At 46.6% G+C, this 12,227-nt stretch overlaps 1 protein-coding gene across 1 annotated transcript in view; it reads right to left on the bottom strand.

Annotated features, from left to right (window-relative positions):
* Positions 1-12,227, bottom strand: part of WNK2 (WNK lysine deficient protein kinase 2) — a gene marked incomplete at its 5' end in the record, with an annotated part of 95,736 nt that overhangs the window by 29,980 nt on the left and 53,529 nt on the right. Inside the window, 12 exon segments of the mRNA XM_031063513.1 lie at positions 1-218; positions 664-780; positions 957-1,002; positions 1,211-1,378; positions 1,531-1,647; positions 1,728-1,893; positions 2,518-2,567; positions 5,323-5,637; positions 8,582-8,708; positions 8,710-8,957; positions 9,983-10,257; positions 11,117-11,124. Coding sequence (XP_030919373.1) covers positions 1-218; positions 664-780; positions 957-1,002; positions 1,211-1,378; positions 1,531-1,647; positions 1,728-1,893; positions 2,518-2,567; positions 5,323-5,637; positions 8,582-8,708; positions 8,710-8,957; positions 9,983-10,257; positions 11,117-11,124 — 1,855 coding nt within the window.

The following is a 12,227-nucleotide window of genomic DNA, read 5'->3' as shown; positions in this document are numbered from 1 at the left end:
GATGCGCGGGGCAGATGCCAGCACGGCTGGCGCTGGGAACTCTGGCTGGCTTGCTAGGCTGGCAGGAGCTGCTGCAGCAGGAGCTGGTGCCAAGGACAGGGCGGCTCCAAGTGGGCTGTCACTGACCCCTGTGTGCAGGGGAAGCTGCTGGCCAGCCCCGAGCCCAGGTGCCTCTGTCACTGCAGAGCTCACCGGCTGGTCACCTGACTGCTCCGGGTCTAGAGAGAACACAAGCAAAAGGTGAACCTTGAAAGGAAAGGAAATCACTGCCAAGCTCCCTGGTCAGCTGCAGGGACAACCCACTAGCAATTCCCACCAGCAAACAGCTGTTATATACATCAAACGAGAATTTTCAGATTATTTCAGCAAAAAATATTTCGCTGAAAAGACACATAGTGATGGAGAACTTCAGCTACCCCGCAGCATAAGGTATAGCTAAAATACTGACACTTTACTGAAACTCAGATAAAGATTCCCAGTTTGGTTCAATGCCAGGAACATATGTAAATGCATGTGCACATGTAAATGCACAGCTTAACAAAACTGATCATTTTCTTCCTCTGACTAAATTAAATGAAACCATCACAGCTGAGTGAGGTGAGGACAGAAGAGAGACAACACAGCAGCTCTGGAGAAGACATTTTCTATAAAGTTTGGAGATACCTGGCCCTTCTGTCTGCTGGGCACTGGGAGGCACCGGGTGAGAAAACTCAGGGGCATCTGTAGTAGGGTTTTCAACCACTGGACATATAATAAACCACCTTTTTCCGGTATGCAAAACTAGGGATGAAAAGAAATAGACAAGTAAACATAGGAATTTCCATTGTCTCCAGATCATGACTTTGTCTTAATTACACAGGATGGTTTGGGTTGGAAGAGACCTTAAAGGCCATCTAGTTCCAACTCCCTGTTATGAGCAGGGACACCTTCCACTAGAAACTCAAAGGCACTCTTACCGTTTTGCTGATACACAGGCGTCTTCATTTGAGACTGACGCTTCTCCTGTTAAAGAAACAACACAAGAAATAGCTGGATCAGTGCAAAAGGACCAGCATCCCATTCATATTGTAAGGCTTAACAGAGCAAAAGCATTATTTTTTTAGTTAAGAAACCTTTTTACTCTTTTTAACACAAGATGCAAAAGTAATTTAAGTATCTGGCTGTTTAAAAAAAGGAATCAAACTAGCAATCTGTACTCAGCATTTCTTACCTCACTTATTTCCAGCCTATCTGCATCTTGTTGGGGACTTGTTCCCTGGTCAGAACTTCGCTCTCCTTCTGTATCCTCACTGAGCATATCTTCTGCTTTATCAATGATATCCTTCATTTGTTCAATAAAAGTCTCTTTTTCACTTTGCAAGATGAACTCATTCTCCACCTAGAAGGCCACATCAAAATAAAGGAGAAAACAGACATTTTTTTATTAATGCCTCATTCCACAGGTGCCAGGCAGCTCAGGCAACAAGCACACACGAGGAGCTGCCTGAAGCCACTGGGAGCACTGATAGCCCATGGGCAGCCACATCTCACCATGTAAGTTGCAATTTCCTCCGGCGCATCACCATCCAAATCAAACTTGAACGTCACCATTTTGTGGTTATGGGTTTCTAGCTGGCATTCCACCATCTTATCCCCTGTGTTACACACCTGCATGCAGAGATCAACAACCCTTATTCCTGGCAAAGCCAAAGGAACCCTAGAGTTACCCTCCAACAGGTTGTACTTGCATTTAATATGGTCAGTTTGGGTCTGTTGGACTTCTCCTGGCGTGAACGAGCACGTGTAGATTTCTTATGCTTCTTTGAAGACTTTCCTTCTTGCTTTCCACTTCCTGTTGCTCCTTCCAAGCTGTCACTCATCTCTTTGCTAGAAGCAACATCTGGACTCATGTAGCTTCACAAGAGAAAGGAAGAACAGCCCCAAAATAAAGGCAGAGTCACACACAACGGAGTCATGCATCACACGTAAGCTATAAGAGAGGCTGCAAAAAAGGGCACATTTGCACTTTTTTTTGGCCCAAACTGAGTCAACTGGAAGATACTCAGTGAGTGAAGGGCACTACTCTACACCAGGCACATACTCGGGCTACAACACCTACCAAGAAATGATCTATTAATGTTTCTGGTAGTAACACAGCAGAAGTCCCATCACTCTGAATATATTCCTTCACTTAAGGGGTCCTGACAGTCCCTCTCTGAACTGCGCTAGTTCCTACTTTTCTAAGGTGAAGTTTTCTCAGCTCCTGTCTTTCTGCCCTCCCAGCAGAAGGTCAAACAGGTAAGGTTTGCTGTAGAGGGAGGAAAAGAGAAGATCCATACAGCTGTACATACACCAAGGCTAGGATGCTGCATGCAAACTAAGGAATTAAAAGAGCTGCAGGTGCCAGAATGGGCACACTGCACACAGAACACTGTCAGCCTCTCCCTAGACATGCTCCCAGTCCTTCTTCTTCTGATTGTGTCAGAAAAAACAGCCTCCAAAATGCAAGCATTTCTTACGCAAAAGAGGTGATAATACCTTTCGCAACTCTGGGACAGAGCTTGGAGTTTGTCTTGTATTGCCTGCTCCTAAAATGCAAGAAAAAGTAATTTAAGCAAACACATTATATTAGCAGATGAAAAACACCTTAAGGAAAGGGTTGGCATCAGTAACTCTAAAACCATTCTGTTTAACCAGTTCTTAGAACTAGAAATAAAATAAATGCCCTATTTTATCCTTTCAACGTCACTTCTGTCCAAGGCACCAACCACTCTTTCAGTCAGAGACACTAACCTGCCACTTCCCTTCCTCTGCCCACAGCAGATGAGATGGTGAAAGGAATAAAACAGTTCTCACCACCATGGCAAAATCTGACTGAGGGACGATTCCACTGTCTTTTATTTTTGAACGTATCTGCTAATTTGGCTCATTGCTTTATATAGTTTCCTGAAAATATGCTCAGTATTTTCATTGTGTTTGGCTTAGTGGGAAAATTTCTGAGGAACTTACAAACAAAAGATGAAAATTCATCATTTAAGAGCACCACCCTTGCATCATATCCTCTACATGAATTTCCCCTAAAAGCTTCCCTCTTCACTGGCTGCAGCTCTGGGACAGACATCATAGCATGATTTTCACATTGGGCAGACCCGTTCTCATGGAGTTTGTGACATTGCTGCAGGCCCTGCTGTAACAAACTTACCATGTATGCACAAAGACACACACCCATACATGTATATAGCTGTGTATATACACTCACACCAGATACACCCATAAATATATATAATTTTATATATATTTATAAAAACACATCTATAAAATCCTTCTATAGACGCAGAGCTAGAAACAAGCCCCTCGACTGCCATTGCTACACTGAGGACTCAAGCAGTGATGAGCTGGGGTTAAAAGCTCAGAGGGGAACTGGTCAACATCACTGGTTCTCTGCAGCTAACCAGCCAGCCCCACTCCTTGGCTGTAAACACCACACGTAAGCCATGCCAAGCTTAAATGCAGTTTCAATAAAACTGCAGCATCAATGCACAGTGAGAACACAGACATAATGTATCGACATTCTGGTAAAGCACTCAACCAAGTGCCTTACAAAACCCCTTTTGCCTGACTGGTTCAGGTTGGTTTGGATGCAAGTGCTGCAATGTGCCTAAACACAACAGAAGAGATAAAAATGTCACGGCAGAGTAGAAACAAAATGCAGTGTTTTGATTATATAGACAGGTATGAAACTTCTCTTACACCCAAGGAAACTTTAGCAATGTATGCCAGAAAACCAGCATGGAGAGGATGTACATTGGTATTTCCTTCATTTCTTAAAGTGAATGAGAGAAAGGTGTTAACTGAGAGATGGACATGAGAAAGAAATTATCAAACCAGTGGTTAAATGTTCTGAAGGATGTGGGATGTGAAGGACAGACATTCTGCATTCTCAGTGCCTCAGTGGCCATGAGTTTCTCAGGAGAACTTGTATCCCCTCTATCACAGTGCATAACAATGAGGTTTGTTCATATTTCCAGAATCTCTAATGGAATGGACTGAAGGCACCAGCACTAACCTTGCCATGAGTTGTGCATTCAGAAAAAAGACAGCTGGAGAAGGAATACCTCGAGTGATGGATATGCCTGACCCAGCCCAGCCTTTCTGGGGAGTCTGCAGGTGAAGCACTGCAGAGAGGCTCTACCATTCCTGCTACACTTAACCAACAGGATACAGACATTCACCAGGAAACATCCTACATCACAGCAGGAACACTGATGCAGTAAGAATTAAACTGCCATTGACAGACAAGAAAAATGGGGAACTAGAATTCATCTTTAGTGTTAGCACAGCCCTTCTGGAGCATCTTCTGAAGGCAGCATTGAGTTGTATGTCCAATGGAATTTCAGGCTGCACTGGAGTCAAGGCATGTGACAAACCATGGAAACATGGGCAAAACCAAGAGATTGATTTTGAAAAGGTGAAATACATACTTTGGGAAGAAAGATAACTCAGAGCAGAGACTCAAGAGGAACCACTCTGAATGCAGAATCACAGTGGGACATTTCCATCCAGAAGTGGAGAAAAAATTAGATTTATTTCCTGAAATCAGGTAGAAACGCCAAAGCTTTTGTTTTGTTTTGTTAACAGGCAGCTGAAGAGAAAGAAATGTTCTGTGATGTTCTGTCAAGACTGAAGATTAAACAATTTGGGAGTGGAAAGAAAAGTCAAAATAGCAGATGAGGAGCTGACAATTCTGTAAGGAAAACAATAAAAAGCATCCTGCTTCTATGACCACAGAGAATTGGGAATGCCTATGAGTATCTTAAGAAACAAAAATCCCAGGGTTACAGCAGACATTAGGCAATACAGGAGGATACAATGCTAAATGAAATGAGAATAGGGCTCAAACTGAAGAGGATGAAGGGCTTCCACAATACAAAGACTCAGATTGTGGAGTAGTTTCTTAAGGCAAATTATGGTTGGTTGAACAAGTGCTTGAGACATTTAAAACAAGACTGGACAGAACATGGGTGAAACTCTACAGAACAACTTCTAACTCATCCACAGTGAGAATTTCTTGATTTCTATCTCCGTGCTTGTGCTCAGCTATCACAAGGAGGTGTTTAGTCCTGCTGCCTCATGAATTCAGTGAGACATTTACTGAGCTGCAACATGATGTTTCATTTGGAATAGCCAATTATTTGCTGACCCAGAGCTGCTGGCATCAAGGAGCAGCGGCTCAACACACCGAGGGGATAACCTCCCTTGTGCAACAAGCCCACTGCTTCACACAGGAGTAACTAAGAAGATTAAGGCTGAGGCTGGTGAGTTACTTCAGAGGAAGGGCTCTACCTCTTGAGATGTCTCTGTGCCTGCCGCGACAGCCGAGCAGGGAGCTGGGAGCTGCTGGCCCAGGGGTTGGGAAAGATCAGGCTGGAGCTGCAGCAGAGCAGAGGGCTGGAGAGGCAGGCCAGGCTCTATGGGGGCTGCCGGGGCAGCTGTGGCAAGGCTGCCATGGACCTGGGCAACGCCTTCGGGAGCGACGCAGGGCGGCACCAGCTCTGGCTGCAGCTGCAACGGCGGTGACATGACCATGGAGGGCTGCACTGGCAGCACGGGCACCTGGGCTCCAGCTTCCAGAGCAAACTGAGTGTGTCCAGGCATGGGCTGCAACACAACGAGAGCTGTTAGCACACATCTCTGCGCCAAGGGCTCAACACGTACGTGACGAGGGAGCAAAGTCACTGGTGTTCATGAAGAAAGGACTCAAACTTCACAGTGCAACTGGGTTTGGATGCTCTCAGTAGCATCTACAGAGATAAACTTCCTATGAAATAACCAAAAAAAGCGCTAAGGATTCCTTCTGTACAATTATGACAAGGTGCATTCATCGGGTACTAGTTTATTAGTAGGGACAAAGCCATATTTTGCTAAGAAAGGAAAAATTACAGAATTCCAGAATGATTTGTGATAGATGAAACCTCAAAGCTCATCTCATTCCACCCCCTGCCATGGGCAGGGACACCTTCCACTATCCCAGGCTGCTCCAAGCCCCCACCAACCTGGCATTGGACACTGCCAGGGATCCAGGGGCAGCTGCACCTGCTCTGGGAAACCTCTTCCAGGGCCTCCCTACTCTCACAGACAAGAATTTCTTCCCCATATCCCACCCGTCCCTGCCCTCTGGCAGTGGGAGCCATTCCCTGTGTCCTGTCCCTCCATCCCTTGTCCCCAGTCCCTCTCCAGCTCTCCTGGAGCCCCTTCAGGCCCCGCCAGGGTCTCTGAGCTCTCCCTGGAGCTTCTCCTCTCCAGGTGAGCACCCCCAGCTCTCCCAGCCTGGCTCCAGAGCAGAGGGGCTCCAGCCATCAGAGCATCTCCATGGCCTTCTCTGGACTTGCTTTTAAGATCTTAGGTGATGAATTCATTCTCCTGAATACTTTGCTCTGCTTTCAACAACTCCACACTGTCCATGCAGAGAAAAACACATTCTACCCATAACCTAACTTAGGATATTTTAAGAAATCTGCCAGATATGTAGAACCAGGACCTGGTACAAATGACACAATTAACTCTTTCACTGAATATACACCAGTGTCCTACTTCAGTTTAGTGCAGTTTGCACACTGAAATCCCAACTTAACCCTTGATGTGCCAAGCCCCAAGACCCCAGTCCTACCAACACGTTCATGTGGACAGAGGGAGTTTCACTTTTCTCAGTGGATTTCTCCAGTGCATTAAAATAACTCAAGTGCGTAAGCACTTGGTGGGAACCAGATCCAGGCGACAGGATGCCAGCTACCTTAGAGACTGGGTTGTTATTCTGCATAACAGTCCTTTTGGGTTATACATTTAAAATCAGAACATTTTCCTTTTAGGTACATCATGTATTTTTCCAGGGGGACTGAGCTTGTGGAAAGAGGAAGAAGGAAAGAAAGAAGCATATGGAAGAAAAAAAGACTTTTAGTACTAGGTAAAAGTGTGCCCAATTTTTACTTTTTTTGAAGTATCATCACATAGAGACTTAAGGCTATTGGAAAATACATTAAAAAAATAAGACTCAGATGAGAACTAGGCCACATGATTTCATTGCTGCGTGCTCTCTGCAGGTTCTGGGTATGGCTGAAACTATTGTTCCAGGTTTTAATGTAGATAAAAGTAAAGACAGGATGTGCTTCATAACACCTCAGAGTTACATGGCTGCCCAAGGTGGGGGGTTGTTAGACTGACAAGTGTGGTATAATGCCACAGAAGGATGGTTCAATTTTAAATCTTATATAACTAGAATAATTCACAAAATATTTCAATGTCAAATCATAGAATCACAGAATATTCTGACTTGCAAGGCACCCACAAGGATCATCAAGTGCAGTTCTTAAGTGAATGCCCATACAGATGTACCCAGCCAAGACAAAACTCAGAGGTGCTAAACATCAATTGTGAAAACAGCATGGCATTATATACAGAAATACCTCTCCAACAGAAGTCTTCAAATCAAAACAATGTTTTTTAAAATATTCCTCTGCACATTGTAATAGCAATTTTTAAACCTAAATTCTTCCACATGCAATTCTTCTACACATATTTGATAGCTAGTGACTTTGTCAGGATGGTTTGCGAACATCAGCTCTCCAGTTCTGGCATTTGCCATGCTCACTGTGTCCAGTGTGCTTCATTCCATTCCCCCTAAAGCCACAGGGAACACTGAGTAACACTCCCAAACTCCATGCTGCTGACATTCTCAACGACAGTAATCCTGTATGAAATATATGGCTGAAGAGAGAAATTTAAAAACTGTGTACTGCTCTGAAGATGCCATGACAGGTTGGGATGGGATGTTACAAATTTTAATTAGGGTGTTATGGTGAAGGGATGTGGCAGAACACAGATTTTCTAAATGCCTTATTAACAGGTTGAGTGTCCTCTCCTGCTCTGGTCAGACTGTTTCATGCTGACATATCACAGATGTGGTGAGAGAAGTATTTACAGACTCTGTCAGTCCTGAGGCAGTTTCTGTGTAAATACTGCTTGATCTTGTCTACGCTTTGTTTTTTTCAAGGGGGAAAGGGTCTGCAGCTAGAATCCATCCCTGCCCTGCAGGTCTGACAGTGCTCTTCCACAGAGCTTTCCAGAGTCCTTACCCAAGGGTCACTTCCCTTTGCTGTTTTAAATATATTCTACACCAAAACAACTCCACTGCTCCTGCCAGCTCCCCTGTATTTGCTGTGTGAACCCAGCAGCCCCTGCATCCTACATGGACCAGCTACAGGCACTGGCAAGGCTTGGTACACCCTCCTGACCTGGGAGAACCACAGGCCACACTTCCCAAGATCTGAGAGCAAGAAGGAAGAGGAAATTCAGAAAGCACTCTGCTCATTTACTGTCCAAAGCCAGTTGTATTATGCCCTATATCCTTGATAACCCCTGTCCCTGGCTGAGGATATCACCTGCTACCCCACAGCTCACAGCTTCAGCCACCACCTCCAGAACTGAGAGCAAGAAGTCAACAAAACCTCTCAAGAACAAAGATTAATGTTGGTGAGGAAGAGAACCCCAGGACGGGCAGTGCCTCGGAGCACCCTGCAGCGCACGGCCCCGCGCCCGGCGGATTTACCTGGTGAGCCGGCTCAGGAGGGTGGATGCCGCTCGGCTGCAGGGCTGGAGGAGGTGGCTGTGCCTGGGTCACGGGCTGGGAGCTCTGTGCGTGGCGGGGCGAGGGCGCGTCGCCGGGCAGCAGCGGCGGGCAGGACCAGAGAAGCCACGGTGGTGTGAGGCAGGTTGACGGCCTGCATGGGCAGGGCGGGGGAGTTGGGCGCCATGGGCAGCGTGGGGTTCATGGGCAGGCTGGGCAGGATCACGGCTGGAGCAAAGTACTGGGAGGGAGCAGGAATGGGGGGCACGTTTGCAGCAGGGATGTCAGACAGGTTTGGAGGAAGGCTGTCAAGCCCTGCCAGAGGAGTAATTGCAGGAATGACAGGAAACTGAGGAATCTGAAAAAAAATATAATATTGCATAAACTGCATTGGTGCTTTCACTGATGGTATAGAGCAGTTTCATTTGCCACACAAGTCCCTAAAAACCACCTATGCCAGGAGGATAATTATGTCTGTTTGTTAATCACTTCCATTCATTCCCTGAGCTTCACAAGCAGTAATAAAAACTGATTTACGCTTAAATCATTAGTAAAAGCAAAAAAAAAATACATTTGAGGGGGACGCTTTTATACCTTAGAAGCTTAGAACTACTTCTAACACCAGCTTGAAGCCTTCAAGCAACATCCTAATTAAAAGCTGCTTTCATTTGAACAGAAATTAAAAGGAATTGGGCCAGACCTAACGCAAAACTCTTTCATGCAAAATTAAGTGGGGCAATTTAAACCCTTGTTTTCAAACAAGCTGCAACTCAGGCAGCATGGAAGAGCCCAGAGAAAGGGTTTTTACAATCAAAACCTCCCAGTGATGGAGCCGACTGGCATCACGGCAGCAGCTTGCTCCTGCCCTTTGACATAAGCTGCTTCACATTATGGTGCCTGTCACCACCAAGCACAGCACCATCCACCTTCCTAGGCCAAGGGAAGGGTTTGTCCCTGCTCCAGAGTACAGACCCAGAGCAGAACAACACCGACATGGCTGACAGGTGTTGGGGGAAGTGGTGAAGTCAGGAGGTCAGAAAATAGCAATAAAAACAGGCAACTGCTCATGCCCTCAAGCCTGGGATGGGGAAGAGATCGCGCCAGAGGGGACAGTGCAAAAGACCAAACCAAAACAACCCCCAAAAAATTATTGCCATTTTGGAGCTGCATTTAACTGGGTGGCGTAGAGTTGGGCACAAAGGAGATTTCTGATTCACCAAATAAGTAACAAAGAAATACAAAGGAATTAGGAAAGACCAATAATATCCTTATCGCCTAATTAAACTGGCATGCAGTCAAAATAGCCACACAAAACCTGCAAATCATGTTAATTATTAGCTGGAAATTTCTCCTCAAATGGCCATGCTCACAGCCCTTCCTTACCTGGGAAGGGGCCACGGGCGGGAGCTGTGGCACGGTGGAGATCTGCAGGGGCTTCAGGGGGGTGCTGCTGGCGGGCACCTGCGAGCCCTGCGCCGGGAAGGGCGGCAGCAGGTGGGGGGCTGGCGGCAGCGGGCACACGGGCTGGCTGCTGAGCACCTGCTGCAGCGAGGCTGCCTGCGAGATGGGCTGCTGCTGCGGGGACAAGAAGGAAAAGGTTACTGCTTGTGTACTGCAAAAGAACCAGATGGCTGGCCACGCTCCCCATTTCTCCCCAGCTCACTGTCAGGACAGACCTGGTGCTCGGAGTACAGAATCACAGGCTCATTAAGATTGGAAAACACCTCTAAGATCACTGAGTCCAACCCCTAACCCAGCACTGAAAGGTCCACAATTAAAACATGTCCCCATATGCTGCATCAATACGTTTTTTGAACACTTCACGGGATGGTGACTCCCCCACTCCCCTGGGTAGCCTATTCCAATGCTTAACCACTATTTCAGTGAAGAAAATTTTGCTGATATCCGACCTAAACCTTCCCCGCCATAGCTTGAGGTCATTTTCTTTCATCCTGTCCCTGCTTCCTGGGAGCAGAGCCCGACCCTTCCCTGGCTGCCCCCTCCTGTCAGGGAGTTGTGCAGAGCCAGAAGGTCCCCCCTGAGCCCCCTTTTCTCCAGGCATGGAGCCCCCTTCCCATTCCCTGCCCTGGTCATGCTCCAGCAGGGACAGCTCCCGGGAGAGACGAGCACTCTTAATTCAAACACTGCACAGGAGCCCACACTTAAAACACATTTAAATGCAAGATATATTACCTAAAATGATATGTGCTAATTGTCTTGGAGAGGCTATTTGTAATGACTCAGACTCCTTAAATCCCAGAGATTCCTCCAGCTGGTCCCGTGAAATCCCCACCCACTAACTTACAAGATGCAGTTGATATTCAGCTCATCCTGACAAGCAGAAGTTGCTACATAATGGAGCAGGCATGGAAAATATAACACTTATTACCTGAGACACAATCAACCACAATAATTGCAGTAAAAGCTAGGTTCTAGATATTTGTGATGTACTGTAGTGACAATGAGGTAGCCAAAAAAACAGCTTTACTTTTCCAAGGAAAGCAGTGCTCCCCTTGCCTGCCAGGCTTTAGACAGCAGAACAGAGAAAAAGTTGCATTAAAGCTGGAAATCATTAGTAACAACCCCCCACATTTCATGTACTATTGGTATCTTCTTTTTCAGTTCCTCTAATTAGTTCTGGAAATACTTTAAAAACCCTTCTGGTTCAGAAGGATGTCCCTGAGGCATAGGCTGGCTCAGGGTGACTTACTTGGGACCACAGGGCTGCAGCACACAGAACCTCTGCCATCTCATGTTGAGAAAGATCTCCCCAGTTACAATCCCAAACACACAGGAACGGCAGCGCAGGGGCTGGCCTGGCTCTGGTGATGGGACTGAGCAAACTGAGGGCCAAGGTGGAGGCACCTGAACACTGTCTGAAGGATGGAGGGGCCCACCTGGGATGGGGGAACCCCACTCGCTTCATGGAGGAACTCCTGCAGGACCAAGCCCCAGCTCTGGGGTGGGAGAGCTGCATGCCCACTGCGCTGGGCTGGAGCTCATAAAGCTGCCAGCTCTCAGAGCTAGCTCTGCCCTCACGCCCCAGCTGGGTTAATCTGCAGCTCAGACAGCTGCCCACGGTTCACCAAGGGGACAGAGGGTACTGGCACTTGTGGCTCAGCCACCTCCCACTCCAGGAGACATCGCATTACAGCAGGAAAACTGTGCTCAGGGAATGGAGCTGCTTCCTAAAACCTCTCTCTCAAATCCAGCTTGTGTTTTAAGAAATGCTTGTGAATTGGGTAAGGCACAGGGAAGGGAAAATATCCAGGAAGATTAGGTAACTTCGCCTCATTATAACTTTAGCAGTGTAAATGCACGGACACCCAAATTGGAAAAAGAAATAAAAGTTAGGAGATACAACATTGATTCCATGTCTGATCCACCAGTGCATACTGATACAAGATCAAAACAATTAATTCTGTAGGTAAGTGAATTTCTCACCCTAATTTCTGTTCTTCTGTTGTCCTGCCCTACCCTCCTTAGCATGGGCATTCACTGGACACTGCTGTCTCTGAGGAACATAGGTGCTCTGGGAAGTTTTGCAGAGAAACTTGGGATACCTTCCACTGTCCCTGGGTGCTCCAAGCCCTGTCCAGCCTGGCCTTGGACACTTCCAGGGATCCAG

Source organism: Geospiza fortis, unplaced genomic scaffold, assembly GCF_000277835.1.
Source record: "Geospiza fortis unplaced genomic scaffold, GeoFor_1.0 scaffold394, whole genome shotgun sequence".
In the NCBI taxonomy this organism is placed as follows: Eukaryota; Metazoa; Chordata; class Aves; order Passeriformes; family Thraupidae; genus Geospiza; species Geospiza fortis.
Note: the sequence above shows the minus strand (reverse complement) of the source record. Positions and strands in the feature narration are given on the sequence as shown.